Source organism: Oncorhynchus keta, chromosome 29, assembly GCF_023373465.1.
Source record: "Oncorhynchus keta strain PuntledgeMale-10-30-2019 chromosome 29, Oket_V2, whole genome shotgun sequence".
Taxonomy (NCBI): domain Eukaryota; kingdom Metazoa; phylum Chordata; class Actinopteri; order Salmoniformes; family Salmonidae; genus Oncorhynchus; species Oncorhynchus keta.
The window spans coordinates 45,943,997-45,964,976 of NC_068449.1; the positions used below are offsets into that span (position 1 = coordinate 45,943,997).

The 20,980-nt window shown below is 40.5% G+C and overlaps 1 protein-coding gene across 1 annotated transcript; it reads left to right on the plus strand.

Moving 5' to 3' along the window:
* Nucleotides 1-19,607, plus strand: LOC118362991 (sodium/potassium/calcium exchanger 2-like). The gene is made up of 10 exons (XM_035743747.2): nt 1-146; nt 1,650-2,768; nt 12,465-12,497; nt 14,165-14,288; nt 14,530-14,622; nt 15,119-15,189; nt 15,294-15,428; nt 15,554-15,643; nt 15,924-16,090; nt 16,346-19,607. The coding sequence occupies exons 2-10, from the start codon at nt 1,827-1,829 to the stop codon at nt 16,593-16,595; spliced, it is 1,905 nt and encodes a 634-aa protein (XP_035599640.1). The 5' UTR covers nt 1-146; nt 1,650-1,826; the 3' UTR covers nt 16,596-19,607.
* Nucleotides 19,608-20,980: the final 1,373 nt, after the last annotated feature.

Genomic DNA, 20,980 nt, shown 5'->3' on the forward strand with positions numbered 1-20,980 from the left:
AATTTTTAGAGCAGATTTACATGAGCTATTCAGTCCACAGTCGGAGCCTAAAGGAACTTGTCACTCAGGATTGGCTTTACTGGCAAATTCTTCGCCACCTACCTTAATTTCTTCTGTACAGCGTCCAAAAGGAGACTGCAAGTGTGGTAAATTAGTACTTTTATTTAAATTGCTGCGCACTGTTTTGTGTTTTGTGTTTGATATTGCATTGGTTTGGATGGTGGTTTGGCATGGTGGACTAGGTGATTAGTTGATTGGCTCTGGTCTGTGTTCTTGCAACTATGCAAGAGAACAGGGCTCATTGTTGATCTAATGATATATTTTCTATTTACAATGTTTTGCATTCCTTTTGAGTCTTAGCGTTGGAGGAAATTGCCAGTAAAGAAATGTGAACTGTAATCTTGGAGGTTTTAAATTAGCCTAATTGGTTTATCAATTCTAAGCATCTATCACCTATCACCTCACCTGACACACGGCTTCTGCTTATAGATGCCTGCTCTGTCATAACCACACGAATAGGCGCACGTTTTAAAGATATTGGACAGGTTTTCAAGATACCTTTCCAGGGTTTTGATAATCATAATAGCCTAGGCTAAGCTTGGTTGATGCAGGTACATGGAGAAATCAAATTATAATCAAGTCAACTGAATGTATAGTATTTGTGCAAAGTATTCATCTTTCAAAATCAATCTCGAAAACATATCTATTATGTTTAATTAAGCAATGATATGGATTTATGTGAGATTGCCATTCAGCGATAGAGCTGCTGAGATTTGATTTTCAACAGGACTGGACAGGACTTTGAAAGTCAGTGGTTTTACAAGTACTAGAGATAGCGGGGTTGGATTCATCTATAAGTTAACACAGCTGTATTTCATTTATGGTTATGCCAATGTACAAACACACCAAATAGAGGATATACATTAGATTGGACAGAAAATAGTCATCTATCACAGTTTTTTTCAAGCCCTGGTCTGTGAGTGGCTTGAGAAAAGTTTTACTTAAGCAGCCCTCAAAGAAAAAAGGCCTATAGTGTATTGGTTCCTGGTAGGCGTACAGTAAATGTTGATACACAGGGCTTGTATACTGAGTGTACAAAACATTAAGAGCACCTTCCCAATATTGCATTGCACCCCCATACCCCTTTGACCCTCAGAACAGACTAAATTAGTCGGGGCATGGACTCTACAAGCTGTCGAAAGCATCCCATAGGGATGCTGGCCAATGTTGACTCCAATGCTTCCCACAAGTTGTGTCAAGTTGGCTGGATGTCCTTTGGGTGGTGGACCATTCTTGATACACAAGAAACTGTTGAGCGTTGCAGTTGTTGACACCGACTACCATACCTCTCAATTGTCTCAAGGCTTAAAAATCCTTCTTTAACCTGTCTCCACGCCTTCATCTACACTGATTGAAGTGGATTTAACAAGTTACATCAACAAGGGATCACAGATTTCACCTGGTCAGTCATGGAAACAGCAGCTGTTCAAAATGTTTTGTACACTCAAGTGTATATAAATCTCAGCCTATAACTTAGTGAACTAAGGTTCACATTGGGCCTATTGATTGGGCCTATTGATATTTCTACAGATGTGATGTGATGATTGACCTTGTAATAATCCTCTCGCTTCCCCGTTTGTGTTTTGCAGACACTAATATGAGGAAGCCTTTACATGCCCCAGACCCTGGAGAACATCAGGAGCCAGTCGGTTGTTGTGTTTAGAAGACTATGCTCTCCTCGACACCGTAAGGCAAGTGCTCGTGCTAAACCAGCCAGAGCAGCCTCACAGCCAGCCTGAGCCTCAGCCTCCACCTATGCAACAGCGATGGAATTGATGCTCCCAGGTGCTGACATGGGGCCCCAGAAGGACTCCTTCCCCCTGAGCAGAAGGCATCACTACCTCCACGTCCGGAGAAAATTGAGGCCCATAAGGATTCTAGCTTTCGTCCTCAGCATTGTGACTCTCAGCACAGTCTTCTCATTGGGTGCCTTCCAGTGGACTACTTCTTCTACTGGGCGTGATGGAAATGGAGGTGATCTACTTTCCTCCTCCCCCGCTGCTATGTCCGGGGGAGACCTACTGCAGTCGGCCCCCCGCAGAACACTGCTCACCACCAAGCACCAGGGAGGCCACAACGTCTCTATGATGGAGGACATGCCCGTGGCCATGAAGTCTTCCATGGATGAGATGAACCAGGGGGACTACCCCACGGATCTCTTCAACCTGGAGGAGAGAAGGCAGGGGGCTGTGGGTCTGCACATGTTTGGGATGTTGTACATGTTCATCGCCTTAGCCATTGTGTGCGACGAGTTCTTTGTCCCGGCCCTAACTGTGATCACAGAGAAACTTCAAATCTCAGACGACGTTGCCGGGGCAACCTTCATGGCGGCCGGGGGTTCTGCCCCGGAGCTTTTCACTTCCGTCATCGGGGTGTTCATCTCCCACAGCAACGTGGGCATAGGAACCATTGTGGGTTCGGCCGTGTTCAACATCCTGTTTGTCATCGGGATGTGCGCGTTGTTCTCCAAGGAGGTTCTCCAGCTGACCTGGTGGCCCCTCTTTAGAGATGTCTCCTTCTACATCATTGGTCTGTTGATGCTCATCCTGTTTTTTTTGGATAACCAGATCTTTCTGTGGGAAAGTATCGCCTTGCTGCTGTGCTACTTGAGTTATGTGACATTTATGAAGTTCAACGCAAATGTAGAGACCTTCATAAAGAGTAAATTGGGCCAGAATCAAGTGGATGAGGTGGAGGCCGCTCCTAAGGTGAGTTTTGCCGCCACCTTTTCCTCCCCAGATGTATTCTTAACTCACGTTCCTTTTGCTTTTGGCAGGAGGCTGCACGCATGCAGCGTAAGGAAAGGGTATTTAAAAGTCGTCCTGAGGGCCAGGTAAACGGACAGACGCCAAACCTCTGCCTGCCCAGGGATTAACATTGGGTTTAGCTGCATGTCACCTGTGCATGGCCTCACAGAGATGGCCCTCCCTATTCGTGCTGACTAAGTCAAACCACCAAGCAGGTCGCTCCATGGAGTCTTCCATCCACTCCCATATTAAATAACAGGCCTCTGAGCCCTTTGCAAAGCTGGCTCACCATACATACAGCCCTCGCAGTAGTCAGTCAACCAACTTTACGCAAATCTAGTTTTCCCTTTAACATTTTAAACATACACGAGACATATTTACACAGCCAATGTTTAGGAAATGTATATGCCATTTAAGTAATAAATATGTAGACTTTTTAATCTTCTTGATGATGGATACTGTAATTACACACCATTTATTAACTTTGTCATTAACTTCGACCTATAGGAAATCAGTTACACATTAACTGGTTTACTGAATTCAGTGGTCTGTGGTTATCTGAGGGAGTCTTAAACATTGGAACCAACCAGCTGTCGACTTATACCAGGAATTGTCAATATCTGTAATGGGCTGCAAATGGGGGAGGGTGGTTGCTCTGACGAGGTCTCAATGTTTGGAGATTCCAATTCCTATTATCAACATGGCCCCAGAGGGTAGCTTTGTGTGGCCACATTTCTTCAAAGGATCGACACGTTTGAGTGCATAGGCCCGACAATGTGCACTGCACAGTGTGTCCCCTTGAACCGACTTCTCAACAGCTGTATTCAATCAACATCTCTTCATGACCAGAGTTGAGATAAAGACAGTAGGCTAAAGTAGCTTGAGCACTCACCGTTTTCTCAAAACTCCCATGTGTACTTTATTATCAAGATCGGCTAGCTAGTATTTTTCCAGAAATGCTGGTCCTAATGTAAGAAAACAACAGATTTGAGGATTGAGACTTTAAGGAGGCTGTACATACATTTCCATGGGATACAACATTAAGGGTCCGACCCCAAAAGACACAGCGAATAAATTGATGTGTGTAGATATAGATCAAATACATTTTTTTTTAAATACAAAAATAAACTGCATCATTATCATTCAAAACTCTACTGTTGTGACATATCTCCTACATGTGTCCGACCTGCTGTGTTCTTGTCTTTGTCTTCAGTTGGAGTCTGATTCATTGCTCTCAGATGTTATATACTCAGAGTCACACTCTTACGGAGCCCAGGTGAACCCTAGCTGGATGTTGGCTGTGATTGTTAGGGCTTACCTGTAGCTTTTTTTTTTTTAACCTGTATTGCATCCCAATTCAGGTCTTCAGGGGTTTATACTTTAATACTACTGTGCAATTTGGACTAGATTATAGGCCTGTATTTGGCATTTAGAAGACAATAATATCCATATGTACTAATTATTATCATCGTCACACCACATTGAGACACTAGATATTGTAAAGAAATATCTAGCAATGAGGTTTGATATAATGATTCCAGCAAGCAGTACTTTAAAAAATACCTAGTTAAATTCATTAATGGTAACTAAGTTACGAGCCATTTTTTTTCTCCTAAAAATACGGACCATTGTTGTAGTGACAGCAACATTTAGTGGGTGGCAGCAAACCTTGCTCTTACATCTTTACATAACATGCAAGTATCTGATCAGAGGTTATTTGATATGTGGTATGTTCAGTTTACACCTCGGATCTTAACGTTGAGATGCAAGTGCTATTATTAAACCCGACTTGAAGAGGTGGTTACTATTTCTATCATCAAGGGGATATAAAAACTATTGTTTGTATTCCGTCATTCGGGGAAAACTGCCCTGTTCACACGAAGTCTCTCATCCTTGTACTGGTCTGACTCCTCAGGGATTTCTTTTAACAAGCCAGCACATGATGTACGACTTGCTTGCCCTCATATGTCTGTAGTTCTTAAGTAATCCCTCTGCAAATCCTCCAATCCATTTACCACAGCTAATTTTAGCCAGGTGCTACTGCTGGTGTGGAGATCAAAACTCACTCAACACTAGGAAACGTTTTATTTAAAAATGTTAACCAATTGTGTTTATTTTTTTGTCATTCAGAGTAAATTCTGTTATTTTAACCCGAATCATATATATGTAGAGAGATATGTATAAATATGTAAGACGTTGGAAACAGGAAGAACTCAACCTACTTGATTATTCTAAGACTCCAATCCTTCTTAAACCCTTAACTGATTACCATTTGTGACGACAGCAAATATAAAGCAACAGACTCCTGGGCCCCGTTTCCCAAAAGCATCTCAAGACTAAGTTCATTGTTAGAACCCTCGAAGGAGCATCGTTAAAGCTCCGAGCTGTTTTCCAAAACCATCGTTAGTAAAGTTGCACTTGAAAACGTTCGTTATTTACCAACTGCCTCCAGACCACTCGTACAACAGCCAAGTGTGTCGTTAGATGCATAATTGCCCTTCTGCGTTACTTTATAGTTACTTTATACACAGAAGATCTCCACTAAACATAGGCATCTTGATGCTATCTGAATCTTCTGTGACCAGCCGGTAACTTCACAGATAACTCATGTGACCAGCCGATAACGAAGCTACAAATTTGCCAATGTTTTTACAATTGTTACAAACAAGCAAGGGATACAAATATTCTTAAATGAAAAACAAGATGACTGCATTAAAATATAAGTACAGTATAGACCGATATATTTAAACCATACTGAAATCAATGTCATGTTCAATCAGAATTGTTTTGTTGTTGCTAATTCTAAACTACTGTATGTAATTGCCTCAATATATTTAATGTTGTGTCACATGTGCGGAATACCTCATTTGTGATATAGTGTATTATTATAGGGTTAGCATTAAAATAATGTGCCCCAATATTTGCAGCCATAAGGAATAATAATCTCTCTCTATATATATATATATATATAGGAGCTGAACCGTCGTCAGTATTGTGGAATAATTCTACTGTTAAAGTAAGACTTGGAAGGCAAAAGCTGATATGACAGCGGTGCTGTATTTCGTTCGATCCTATCAGTATCGATACATGAACCAACAACACTGAACGTTTTGTGAAACGCATATGATATTCAGCTGCTATAGGCAAGATGCACCGTTAAAACACTCCTAAGCTTAATGCTGCATTCTATCTACGTGGAAAGCGGGTATTTACCACATAGGACGGGAAATTCTATTAAATGCCCCTCCAACTCGTAATTAGTAGTGGGAAACTTGTCTATCTATCATCGCTGAGTGCCAACTCATGCTACATGCTGACCTTTGACGTCCCCTACCAAGGAAATAACAGTATTTTCAATAACAGCATTTTCGGCAGTTAAATTAAACAACTAAATTGTTTGTTTTTTTTAAACAATCTATTAACATGGTTTTGGAACACTATAATTTGTTTATAAGCATGATATCTGTAGTTATAGTTTATGGTTGACGCAGCTTGTTGGCCATTAGCCAATCAACGTTTCTTGACAAAGCTCAAAGCTCGTGAATGCATGATGCATCCAACTGCATTTATGACTTCACAACTTGAAATGACGTCCTTCCCACTTGGTTATGAACGCAGCATTAGTTCCATCGCTATCGGGAATCGGGCCCTGGACATGATGTGAGCAACCTGCTGCAGCTGACTGACTAAAAACACAGAAGCCTACAGTGACTCAAAGAATGAACAATGAACAGTAGAGGATCTTTTCCACATTACGTTTCTCTACATCCTCTATATATATATATATATATATACACACTGAACAAAAATGTAAACGCAATATGTAAAGTTGGTCTCATGTTTCATGAGCTGAAATAAAATATCCCCAAAATGTTCCATATGCACAAAAAGCTTATTTCTCAAAAATGTTGTGCACATCCCTGTTAGTGAGCATTTCTCTTTTGCCAAGCTAATCCATTCACCTGACAGGTAGGGCATATCAAGAAGCTGATTAATAAACAGCATGATCATTACACAGGTGCACCTTGTGCTCGGGACAATAGCTTTTTCACACAATGTCTTGGGGGAGCGTGTAATTGTCATGCTGACTGCCGGAATGTTCGAACAGAGCTGTTGCCGGAAAACGTCATGTTAATTTCTCTACCAAAAACTGCATCCAATGTTGTTCTAAAGAATTTGGCAGTCCGTCCAACTGGCATCACAACCGGAGACTACGTGTATGGTGCTGTGTGGGCGAGCGGTTTGCTGATGTCAATGTTGTGAACAAAGTGGAGTTATGGTATAGGCAGGCATAAGCTATGGACAATGAATACAATTGCATTTTATCGATGGCAATTGAATGCACAGAGATACCGTGACGAGATCCTGAGGCCCATTGTCGTGCCATTCATCTGCGGCCATCAACACGTTTCAGCATGATAATGCACGGCCCCATGTCGCAAGGATCTATAAGCTACAAATGGCCTAGTTCTTCCATGGCCTGCATACTCACCAGACACGTCACCCATTGAGCATGTTTGGGATGCTTTGGATCGACGTGTATGACAGCGTGTTTCAAAGTCCACGCCAATATCCAGCAACTTCACACAGCCATTGAAGAGAAGTGGGACAACATTCTACAGACCACAATCAACATGGGCGGCAAGTAGCCTAGTGGTTAGAGCATTGGGCCAGTAACCAAAAGGTTGCTAGATCAAATTCTTGAGCTGACAAGGTACAAATCTGTCATTCTGCCCCTAAACAAGGCAGTTAAGCCACTGTTCCTAGGCCGTCATTGTAAAGGAGAATTTGTTCTTAACTGACTTGCCTAGTTAAATAAAAACAGCCTGATCAACTCCATGCGAAGGAGATGTGTTACGCTGCATGAGGTAAATGGTGGTCACACCCGATACTGACTGGTTTTCTGATCCACACCCCTACTTATTTTAAAAGGTATCGGTGACCAACAGATGCATATCTGTATTCCCAGTCATGTGAAATCCATAGATTAGGGCCTAATGAATTTATTTCAATTGACTGATTTCCTTATGAACTGTAAAATTGTTGAAATTGTGGCATGTTCCGTTTATATTTTTTGTTCAGTATAATACACTAGCGTATAGTACTTAGAATGAAGCAACGTATTGGGAATGCATTCTAAATAGTATGCTAGTATGGACATTGGAACTCATGTGTAAGAGCTTTTGACGAGCATGATCTGACTGCACTAGGAAGTGTTTGCCGGCAATTTGTTGTTGTTGCAAGAGACAAGAAGACTGCATGCTTATTTTGCAGGGCAAAATTCTCACTGATGTTTTAGATAGAAAGCAACCACCAGTGTTCACGTATTTCCATCAACATTTTTCCTTTCAATCATGCCTCTCAATGACATGTAAATGATTGTGGACCATTTTTGTAAATGTCCATGCTTCCATAATCATTAGTACAGGGCCCTCCAACCCTGTTCCTGGAGAGCTACCGTCCTGTAGACTTTCATTTGAACCCTAATCAAGCGCACCTGATTCTAATAATTACCTGGTTGATAAGCTGAATCAGGTTAGTTACAACTGGGGTTGGAACGAAAACCTACAGCTTTCCAGGAGAAGGGTTGGAGAGCCCTGCTTTATTGTAATGTTTCCCTTAATTGCGAGGGTTCACTTCCTGCGCTAAACCCCAGGGCCACAACTGACCAATCAGCTCCACTGTGTTTCATTGTTTCAGAAATAGGGTTATGCTCCAGTCTTTATTATTAATTGTAACTAAAAGTGTACTTGTATTGTTATTGAGTTAACTTCTTTCCCATGAAGAAAAGGTACCGGTAAACACACTTAACATTGTATTCTATATCCAATATCTTCTATATCCAATGGACACCGGGGTCCTTAAGGGTTGTAACACCACCCAAGTAACAACCATTATTCAACCCAATACAGAATAAGTGTAATAAAAGTGTGCGGTTCGAATCAAACGTCACATCGTGACATGTGAAGGTTGTTATCAGAGTTAACATGAAGGGGTTGAAATGACTGTTCTAAATACGGTTATCTCTGTGGATTAGTCCTCTCTAAGTCTGGGAGCTTGGCGGGTCAGGTGGACACAATTGACTTCTGCCTTGCAAGGATACTTGCAGAAACTCCCGGCTTCGCAGAAAGCCTTGGCTGGCTGGCTGTCAGCCTTATGGCATTTACGGCTACAGTATACTGTGAATAATTGTTATTTCGAAAAGCGTCACGTGTTCCTTATAAAGATCTTAAAGATAATTTTGTTTGGCAGTTTGAATGAATTACACTTGAATTAATCGCATTACATAACAAGGCAGTTAACCCACTGTTCACCGGGTGCCGAAGACGTGGATGTCGATTAAGGCAGCCGCCCGCACCTCTATGACTCAGAGATGTGGAAGACACATTTCAGTCGAATGCGTTCAGTTGTACAACTGACTAGGTATCCCCCTTTCCCTTTCCTTCCCTAACATGCACTTTCCAATGGTGCAGTTACCTTCTGCAGTGCACGTTTGATTGAATTCCAGGCATAGCTATTTCCTGTTATTGAGGCACTGAAAGAAGTAAAAAAAAAAATATGTCTTTGAGATATATGTTGATTTTCTCTTCCAGATATTTGTTTTAGTACAGTGTGTGCATGTATGCATGTCCAGTTTGTGTGTTTGCTTGTATGTTTATGTATGGAGAGTATGAAAACCCTGCAAATTCCCTCTCCTCGCCATTCCCCAGCATTTTTGGTAAATATTGTTTTAGCTATGAGGACATGTCTAGTGTTTGATTGCGCTTCTACAGCAAAAACACTTTGTGGAAAATAGTACTTAAAGTAACTTTAATAAAAAGTATATTTCCATCGTTATTGTAGAGGTTTAAAGGGAGTTAGGGCGCCCAAGCTACTTGATATAAAAACAATGGCAGTGAATGTAAAGATCCCTATTAATCAATTAACTTTAATTAACTTCAATTACCCTGTTTGTGGATCAAATGGATCACCCATTAGTGCATTGTTTACTCAATCCCAGATTCTGTACCGAGAGACATCTATGCCTCTATCATTTTGGCAAGAGTTAATAACTATCAATTTGATGACGTTCTATTATAATGATAGGAATCACAGTTCATCCTGTGCTCCGGTGTTATTTTTGGTATATGTTTTTATATGTAGAGTCATACATAATTCACCTCAAAATGAATTTCTCGATAGGCCTACAGAATTTGTCAAATCATTAGTTGACCTTTAATAAATCCCTTTCCTGCAGTCAAATGACCAAATCCCCCTCCAGTGGCCTCGTTGGAATGTTAAAATGTTTCACAATTTCATAATTAATCAACATAAAAATACATTCAACACAGAAAATCCAGTGTTTCTATGTCAAATGGTTTTGTTATATTTAAGTCTTCTGTGATGCATATAAAGTGTAATGTTGGGATGCAAACCCAACAACGGAATACATTTCAACTCTATATCTGACATGGTACAGGTGTCTTCTTTTCTAAGTCCACAACCATGTGTGTGAGTTGTATACATTTGTTTCAAAGTAGATTTCTTTAAGACTACCAAGAAACACTCTGTGACCCTAATTTAGCCCACTGCAGTAAAGGGTTCATGCTATAAGCTATAGCCAGTATAAGGCCAATTACTTTTCAGTTGGACAAAGATGGATTTGTAAAGTATTATTGCTACATTTGTATCGTGTCGACCCCATTTTGTTTCTACCCCATTTGTGGCTACGCCAAAAACCTTGAGTATTCTCCAAACCCACTCCCTTCCTGACCTAGGTGGGAGTTCTGTTAAGATTCTATTTCTACACGGTCCGTGTTTATGTCCTGTCGATGTCAAATCCCAAAATCAAACACATTCATCGCGTACACAGTTTACAGCAGGTATAAACGGTGCAGTGAAATGCTTGTGTGCTAGGGACGATAATGGCGCCCATTTCAGACCACATTACACACAGCAGACCAACTGTTAAGCAAACTGGTCAGTGTGGTGAGAACGGGACAGGTTGGAAATGCGACCGTGTGGCGGTGTTTTGGCGGTGGTTTCAGAGGAGATAAAAGGTACCATGTCTGTACATTTGACATTTTAGTCATTTAGCAGGCGCCCTTATCCAGAGCGACTTACAGGGGCAACGAGTTAATTGCCTTGCTCAAGGGCACACCGGCAGATTTTTCAGCTCGTCGGCTCGGTGATCCGAACCAGGGGCCTTTCGGTTACTGGCCCAATGTTCTTAAACTGCTAGACTAAATGCCTCCCACAGTAAGCCAGGCCACAATGCAAACCTCCAGCAGTTCTCCATCTTGCCAATCCATCCATTCCTAACCCTAAGCTCCGGCAGCAGATGCTCTGCAGGTTATTAGGCTCAATGCCTAATAAATAACCTGTATGACCCGTTAGGGCCATGTGAGCATTAGGCAACAGCCAACCACCGGGAATCAAACACAGCACAGGGCCTTAGCCTGCCTTACTGGAAAGGCCTAAGTTTGGGTGCTCACATGGCTAACGCTCATCCGCTAACACTTTGAGAGACAGCTACTAGTGGCTCTGGATGGATCCTCCTAACCCCAATGAAATCCTTAACTAGATGACATGACTCGGTCTACATTGATACAAACTGGTTGTGTAATTGTTGTCCCATTTTGTCCCAAATAGCAGGGCTGTTCAGGGTTTTCAACTCTGCTAATTGAAGAAAATAGCTGAAATTCGGTATTTTTTTTCATTGGTAATCATAGTCTATAATTATTTTATAGAATCATACAATAGTTAACTACAGTATGGCTAACACTTGGCCTATGTCTGCTTAGTCAAATTGCTCCTGTAACTCAAGACATTTAGCTCCTATAATTCAAGATGTTCCTTCTTCCATTTTTAAAGCAAATAAATATTAGGATTGTCATGTATTCCCATTCGCTTGTTTTGTGGTGTGAAGATACACAGTTAGCTATAGTATAACACTGTGTCTGACCACAGCAAGCTGCTGAGGTGTTGCATCGTTTTGTCGTCTTTGCGCAGGGTTTCAGTGAAGTTAGTCAGTCATTTCATATCATTGATTTACAGTGCCGTCATAAAGTATTCAAACCCCTCGACTTTTCCCCACATTTTGTTGTGTTACAGCCTGAATTTAAAATGGATTACATTTAAAAATAAAATTATGTCACTGGCCTACATGCAACACCACATGATGGCAATGTTTTTCACATTTTTCTCTCCAAATGAATTAAAAAGGGAGACCTACTGCTTGCTTTGGTATCATACTGTACCTTACATTCCAAACAAAAAAAGCAGTATGCTTTCTCAATTTAATTTCTCTCTCAAACGGTTGTGTAAAACGGGATTCTGTCTCCACAACTGTAATGTATATGTCCTCTGAAGAACTGTTGGCTTTAGATTAGAGGAGCTGCATCTGTAGGTTTTACAAGCTTTATGTCTTCCCAGCTGCCAAGTATTCCCAGCTGCATTACAACCTGTACATTCTCTATGGGTCATTTTGAAACCGGTTTAGCTATTGACCGTTTGATATCCTGATAATTTATCATGACGGCTGCTTCTATTTCATTCATTAGGCCACACCGTCTTGTCAATAACTAGCATTTCCTGGCAGATGATGTTTACTGTTTACGCGCGATTTCGTGTGACTTCATACATGCACGTCTTTCTCTTTACCTCTTCCCTTTGAAGGCAACCACGGGTGACGACGAAAACAAGTTGACGGTACGTTTATATTCTGTCGTGGCATCTTCATCTGTATTTATATGTGTCATGTTGACAGTACTGAAAATCCAGTGTTCTTATTCAGCAAGCACACAAAGCACGTTGCCATAGACAGCAATGCTGCATGAATACAATGAAATGTAATGGTCCACATGTTGGCCCAATGCCGTTTCTGCATTATCACACATTTACATGACACAGCAACATTCTATAACAGCCATGTTAGCTCCCCACTAACCAATGATTTACTTGGGGAATATTTCCCCCAAAATATTATAAAACTGAATGTCTAGGAGCATTATGATGCATTTACATGACACAGCAACATTCTATAACAGCCATGTTAGCTCCCCATTAACATTACATGGGCAATATTTAAACAATGCTATGTCACTGAATGCCCAGAATTAGAACAAAAGTTGACCTAACTCTCTAAATATATGAACTCTCTAAATATATGCCGCTGGTTTGCACTACAAGGCACTGCATTATTGACACTCACACACTTGACACATCGCACTGTGTATTCACTGTGCATACCACTTTTTTCAACTGCCTCATTGTTACACCACTGTGTATTCACTGTGCATACCACTTTTTTCAACTGCCTCATTGTTACACCACTGTGTATTCACTGTGCATACCACTTTGTTCAACTGCCTCATTGTTACACCACTGTGTATTCACTGTGCATACCACTTTGTTCAACTGCCTCATTGTTACACCACTGTGTATTCACTGTGCATACCACTTTGTTCAACTGCCTCATTGTTACACCACTGTGTATTCACTGTGCATACCACTTTGTTCAACTGCCTCATTGTTACACCACTGTGTACCAAAGACACATATGCATTGTGAGCTCACGGTTGGGATCAATCCAGGAAAGTAAAATTGAAACTCAATTCATACATTGAATTTCAGTTCACTTGACTGAATTGAAAACCAAATTGACTCCACCCCTGCAGTTTTAGATTAGAGCTATGTAATGAAGCTGTAGATTAAAGCTTTGTATAGAAGCTATAGAAGATCTAGTATTGAAGCTATAGATGATCTAGTATTGAAGCTATAGATTAGAGCTATGCATTAAAGCTATAGATGATCTAGTATTGAAGCTATAAATTAGAGCGATGCATTAAAGCTATAGATGATCTAGTATTGAAGCTGTAGATTAGAGCGATGCATTAAAGCTATAGATGATCTAGTATTGAAGCTATAGATTAGAGCGATGCATTAAAGCTATACATGATCTTGTATTGAAGCTATAGATTAGAGCTATGCATTAAAGCTATAGATGATCTAGTATTGAAGCTGTAGATTAGAGCGATGCATTAAAGCTATAGATGATCTAGTATTGAACCTATAAATTAGAGCGATGCATTAAAGCTATAGATGATCTAGTATTGAAGCTGTAGATTGGAGCGATGCATTAAAGCTATAGATGATCTAGTATTGAAGCTATAGATTAGAGCGATGCATTAAAGCTATACATGATCTTGTATTGAAGCTATAGATTAGAGCTATGCATTAAAGCTATAGATGATCTAGTATTGAAGCTGTAGATTAGAGCGATGCATTAAAGCTATAGATGATCTAGTATTGAATCTATAGACTATCATCTGGTATAGATATGTTAAAGCAGCCTCTGCTCTTGGTCTCTACTGCAGGCCAAGCCCCGTCTCCAGAGAGGAGGCTCATCAGCCTCCCTCCACAACACCCTGATGAGGAATAGCATTTTCCAGCTCATGATCCACACCCTGGACCCTCTCAGTGAGGGGGAGGGACTGGGGGGTAAAACAACAGGTTTTTTTTGTCACACCTTCAATATAGACACACTTCCAATATCTATATTTGATGTATTTGATTCAATATGTTTCTGTATTAGACATGTTTTCATAATTTCTCATTAATGGAAACCAAGTCAAATATTTGTAATGTTTTGTTTTATGTTTCCATTAGTGGGGAATCCGTAGCTAGGTTTCATATCGTTAGGGTTTATCACTGACTCTATGCAGCAACGATTGTGTTTCAGGGCGATTCAAAGAGAAGGCCTCCATTCTCCACAAGATGGCCAAACAGAAATGTCAAGATGGCGGGGATGGGGAAAAACCCAACGGTGTCGCAGGTGAGCTTTACATTTCAAATGTACGTAAATGTTAAATATGCTAAAATACTTTATACGTGTTATATACTATATTAAAAACTGGGTGGTTCCAGCCCTGAATGTTGATTGCCTGAAAGCCATGGTATAAGAGACCGTATACCATGGGTATGACAAAACATATATTTTTACTGTTCTAACTACATTTGTAACCAGTTTATAATATCAATAAGGCACATCTGGGGTTTGTGGTATATGGTCAATATACCATGGCTAAGGGCTGTGTCCAGGCACTCCGTGTTGCGTCGTGCTTAAGAACAGCCCTTAGCCGTGGTATATTGGCCATATATCACACTCCCTCAGGCCTTATTGCTTAAATATACTGTATATACATAATATATATTATATTACATCCTCCAGTGACTCTCACCGTCTCTCATTCAAGTCTAACTCCTGGCCTCTGTCTGTCTGTCTGTCTGTCTGTCTGTCTGTCTGTCTGTCTGTCTGTCTGTCTGAGCAGACAAAAACATCCCCAACAGTTCCAACGTCACAGTGGAAGTCACTTCACCTGCAAATGGCGACGTAGGACCGGTAGGCTTTGTCTACCAAATACCTCCAAAATCAGTGACATGATGTTTAAGAGAGTAACTGACACACACACATGTTTAAGAGAGTAACCCCCCTCTGTTTGGTAGGCGGAGGAGGAGGAAGATGAGGATGCTCCTCTGAGTTTGGAGTGGCCGGAGACGAACCGCAAACGAATAACGTATCTCCTTATCCTCCCCATCGTCTTCCCCCTGTGGCTCTCTCTGCCGGATGTCAGGAGAGAGGCAAGTGGAGCTGCTCCTCAGACTACATTAACATTTGGGGTGTAGCTACGGTTGGTTGATTGATTTGTGAAAGTCTATGACGCTGTAAAAAAGGACAACCTTTCTTTCTTTTTCTTTTTTTGCAGACTTCCACAAAATTCTTCCCCATAACTTTCATTGGTTCCATCTGTTGGATTGCTGCCTTCTCCTACCTCATGGTGTGGTGGGCTCATCAGGTAAGCCCCTCCCTGACACATGTCACTTTCATTCTGAGCCAATCAAAGCATAGGGTTTGGTGTCAATCATTACCTCACCTCACCTATGGCCTTTTGATTATGGTGGAAGCGTGCGTATCAGTCTGTGTGTGACCACGACACATAATCAAGAGCCAACCAATCCAAACAAGATCCAGTCAATCGATTGAGTTCCAGCCGTTCCTATCGCCAGACGTCATAACGCCAAATCTGATTCTTTGTCTTTGTTTGAACAATGCAGTTAACCCATTTTTACTCTCAGGTTGGAGAGACCTTCTGGATTACAGAGGAGATCATGGGATTGACCATATTAGCAGCTGGTACATCAATTCCTGATCTAATCACCAGTGTCATTGTAGCCCGGAAAGGCCTTGGTGACATGGCTGTGTCCAGCTCTGTGGGCTCCAACATATTTGACATTACCGTGGGGTAAGTCGGTCCAAAAGCACATTTAAAATGCTGTTTGCATGAATGAGTCATTTTTCAAAATGTTTTCTCAGGCAAGCTCTATCGCTGCACATTTGCAGTGTGACAGTAGTTTTGCACAGATTTATGCTCTTTTGCATGACAAAAATGTCAACCTAGAAGTCAAGGCTCAACTGCAACTATGTTTTCACTTTACCACCATATAGTCAACTCTAGACAGTACATGTGATTCCTCTGTTTCTCCGTCTACCCTTCCAGCCTGCCGTTCCCTTGGCTCATCTACGGCCTGGTCAATGACTTCAAGGCGGTGCAGGTGAGCAGCAACGGCCTGTTCTGCGCCATCGTGCTCCTCTTCCTCATGTTGCTCTTCGTCATCATCTCCATCGCCTCCTGCAAGTGGAAGATGAGCAAGGTGCTGGGAGGCCTCATGTTTTTACTGTACATCTTCTTCCTGGTAACCAGCGTCATGCTGGAAGACAAGATCATCATGTGTCCCATCTCCATCTGAAGGCCCCTCTTCAACCCCAACCTCCTGGAAACACAAACACACCTTCTCTCTCTCACACACACATACAGTACACACGATCAATTGATCCTCCCGTTGTCAATGGAGGCTTCCATTGGGAGGAGCAGTAGAAAACTAGCATGACTTGATTGATTGATTCCAAATGCCTGAGCACAACCTGCAAATGACAATTTGTGAACTTTGAGCAGGGCAGACGGACCTGTCGATGAGGGATTGATTCACGACGCTACTGCCCAATGGGATGGGTTTCTCCCCACATCACATGACCACATCTGAGAGCTTCCATTGGTTTAAATCTGTCGTTGACTGACAAACAGGCGATTGTAATCACGTCCATGTCGGAGAGTAGGGGACCACGTCTGGTTACTCTAATCCAGAGGACTATGTGATATGATTAGAGAATAGATTTGAATATGTCAGGTATCAACTGTCTGTCCGTCAAAAACTTTGATGGCTGTATGAAGTGGAGATCTGGAAAAAGGTCCTGCAGGTCCTAACCAGAAAGTGGAACCTGGCAGAGAAATGGAAGAGAGGTTCATCAGATGCAAGAAATATCAAGGCATGAGGAACATGGTTGGATCCACCAACAGGTAGATTAAAGAGCAGCGCCTCAGCTTTCACAGAGTTTACCGAACTCTAGTAAATCGCGATCAATTTGCACAGGTCCTTGCTATAAGAGTGTCTGAGGATTGCGTGGATCAAGCGGAAGTGTTTTTCTTGATTTTTGTAAATTAGTTTTCAGTTGTATTTATATTACAATTGCTTAATTTGCAAAATCACAAAGATTTTTGTTCTCAAATCAAAATCTAGAATTTGTACAGTTCTGATTGGGCTTATAACTGTTACATGTTTGTATGGACTTGCAAAGTTTGGAAAGGTAAAGGTGTAAATGAAGAGAAAATGGTAGTAATATGACGAGGGTGGTTTTGTTTGGGACAATTTTGTGAAGTAAATATAATGTAGTATTTCTAATTTATCTTCTGTTTCTTAAACCCAACCCATATTTTCAAACTTGTTTGACATATAATATTAAGGTGAATCCAGTTGAGCAAATCTATTGTACCTAATGCTACAACAATTTTATGGTTGAAAATGTAACAATACCATTTTTTTCCGGTAAAAGGTATATACACTGTGCTCCACTTATTCTATACGCAAATCAGCTGAGGAACATGACAAGTGTAAATAGTTCAACCGGTCGACAGGTGTGATGTAGGGACACACTTTTCAACCCCTTTTAATCAAATGTATTTATAAAGCCCATTTTACATCAGCAGATGTCAGCAGTCCTATACAGCAGTCCTATACAGCAATCCTATACAGCAATCCTATACAGCAATCCTATACATCAGTCCTATACAGCAGTCCTATACAGCAATCCTATACAGCAATCCTATACAGAAAGACTAAAACCCCAAACAATGCAGACGTAGAAGCAGATGTGAAGTGAAAATATATATAAAGGGGTTGTGAACTCTGTACAAATGATCAGTTTTCCATGTTTGATACAGTTTGTATGCTTCAGAATCATATAGGGATATAAATGTATATTTTTTATACGTCATTTGTTTGCTTGTTTTCTCTGTATAATAGAGCAAACAGTAACATGTATATCTGAATAACATCCTGTTTTTTTTCTCACTTGTGATCAACTGAACAGAATAAGGGGTTTAAGATTTTATATGGACCAAAAGCAAAATAGCATGTGAATGATATTCTCAGAATAATCGATAGTTCTACACTGTAAAAAAAAAAATATATATATATATCTTTCTTCTCCACTATAAGATCGATCATAAAACATGTCAAACTATTTAGTTGCTTTAGAATTGTTACCTTACCGTTGCTGTATGGGGCTTGCCCTTTGACTGGCAATGGCAAACCCTATCCCTATCACAGCATTCTCCAACCATGTTCCTGGCGCGCTGCCAAGGTTTCCAATCCAACCACAGATGTAACTAACCTGAGTCAGTTGATCTACCAACTAATTATTAGAATCAGGTGCGCTAGATTAGGGTTTGAGCGACAAATTCATAAGACGTTAGCTCTCTAGGAACAGGTTTGGAGAGCCCTGCTCTAGCACATGAAGCATACAGTATGGGCATCACCACAATTAAGTTGTTTTCTTATAAATAATTGTTAAGATAACAAGCCCAATTTTGCAATACTTGTACCATAATAGTGACTTGTTATATTATCACATCCTAGTGGGCAAAAGTGGTGTAAAATATGTCTTTTGGAAAGAGATGTGCAGTGGAAACAACGTATTTTGAACCATATTTGCTCACTGGGATATGCTATATGTGATTTCTAACAATAATAGTTGAACCATCTGAGACTGAATAGGCAACAACAACAAAAAGATCCACTATATTGACAACTAAAATAAATGGATTATCTTTGCTAAAATATTTTCCATGTACTACTGTAACCCCTTTCACTTTTTGTTAATTTCTCTAAGCCAATTACATCATTGTCAATTTGTTTTCTCTCGCGAATGCAATGTGTATGCATACAAACAGTTTGTAAACTGATAATGATAATTCCATATTCTGTTTAGACCAATATCGCTTCCACTGCTTTAGGGTTTAATGTTATTGATATGTATAGAACATGTTTAAAATACAGATAACGTTCATGACTTTAGACATCCACGTTGCATTAATAAAGAAACACTTTCATATAGCGGGTTATTTCTTGATCTTTTTTTCAATGGATCTTATGCGTGTGTAACATTTAATGCATGGATGAGTAGGAAGGAAAGACGATCAGTCAATATACAGAACTATATGGACAGCGTGGAAGTCTATCGTAATAACACAGAACAAAGAATGAACGGCAATGCTTTTATATTTCTGTTACATACCATATATTTAAGTATGAATCGTGTATTTGAATCATAATCATGTATACTTGAATCATGTAAAATATTGTTTTTAAAAAATCATATCAGTCATTCTGTATAAAATGTCATATGATAATAAATGAAACTGTTTGAAATTGCTTGGTTTCAGAATCAAATCACCCAAAACGAACCTATCAAAATTATCCACTAAATGTTGTCCTCTACCATATAATATATCATATAGAAATATTAATTATAGGGTGCAATGGTGCATACATTATTGATTTGGTTACCCAAGAATACAAATTTGATATGCACAAGTACATAAGCCAGTAGCGCCACCTAATGGTTAAAAATAAAAACTGCAACAGGGCCATATTCAAATGGAAATGATTGAAATAGAAATGTCATGAATAGAGCTGTTAGGATTCCCTTTTCTACTTGTCAGAGGCATCTTCGTTCTTCATAAAAATTGTATATATGAACGTCCCACAAAGTTTCTCCCTGCTGAACGCCCTCTGATTGTTGGTGGTAGTGGTGGTATTTGTAACATAATTTCGAAAGGGTTTTCTAATGATCAAATAACTTTTTTAAATGATAAACTTGGATTAGCTAACACAACGTGCCATTGGAACACAGGAGTGATGGTTGCTGATAATGGGCCTCTCTTCGCCTATGTAGATCCGGAATATCTACACAGTCAGAGCAGACGAATTCAATAGATATGTATCATGGAATAACCTCTTACCTCGTCCATCCCAGAAGCGGTGAAGAAGATTCCAACCCCTTTGCATATTTCTGGAGCTCTCTATATTGTTCGTGACTGAACTCTAGATGGCTCTTGTGGGCACCTATTTCTTTCCCCAGGAATGTTTGGAGGTGTAGGGACGCTCCAGAGCACGCTTGTTGAACTTGTACTCAAGTTCACTCTTCTGAAATTTGGCGCAGTCTGCCCCACAGTCCTGTGAATTGATGCCAACATGAGTAATAGCATCAAACACACACACACACACACACACACACACACACACACACACACACACACACACACACACACACACACACACACACACACACACACACACACACACACACACACACACACACACACACACACACACTATTTCCGTTTATACAAATCCATGCACAGCAGCAGTACAATATCAGGATCACAGCAGAAAATACCTTTCCCCTCAGTCCTGCCATTTCTACATGAGCTTTTGATTTGAGGTTATTAAAGGAAGATTTACATGGGAAGGATGCAGGATGAATAAGTTGCTCCACACTCATACATGTACGTGTGCCTTTCTATCCAATGTCAACCACATTAAGGGGCAGTTTCCCTGAGTCCAAAAATCATTGAGCATGCTTTTAGTCCAAAACTAGGCTTAATTTGTCCAGGCAAAATGTAAGAATGTCTCTTCATGTAGCTTCCATTACCTTGGCCATCTTGAATATTTTCTTTGGGATTTCAATATCTCCCTGATGGTTCTGTCCAATTTCTGCAATAATAAAACAGGGG

Bases quoted from the DNA above. Each gene is read 5' to 3' on its own strand.
- LOC118362991 (XM_035743747.2), top strand. From the start codon at position 1,827: ATGGAATTGATGCTCCCAGGTGCTGACATGGGGCCCCAGAAGGACTCC. The intron at 12,498-14,164 runs GTACGTTTATAT...TCTCTACTGCAG, and splicing joins ACGACGAAAACAAGTTGACG to GCCAAGCCCCGTCTCCAGAG. The intron at 14,289-14,529 runs GTAAAACAACAG...ATTGTGTTTCAG, and splicing joins TGAGGGGGAGGGACTGGGGG to GGCGATTCAAAGAGAAGGCC.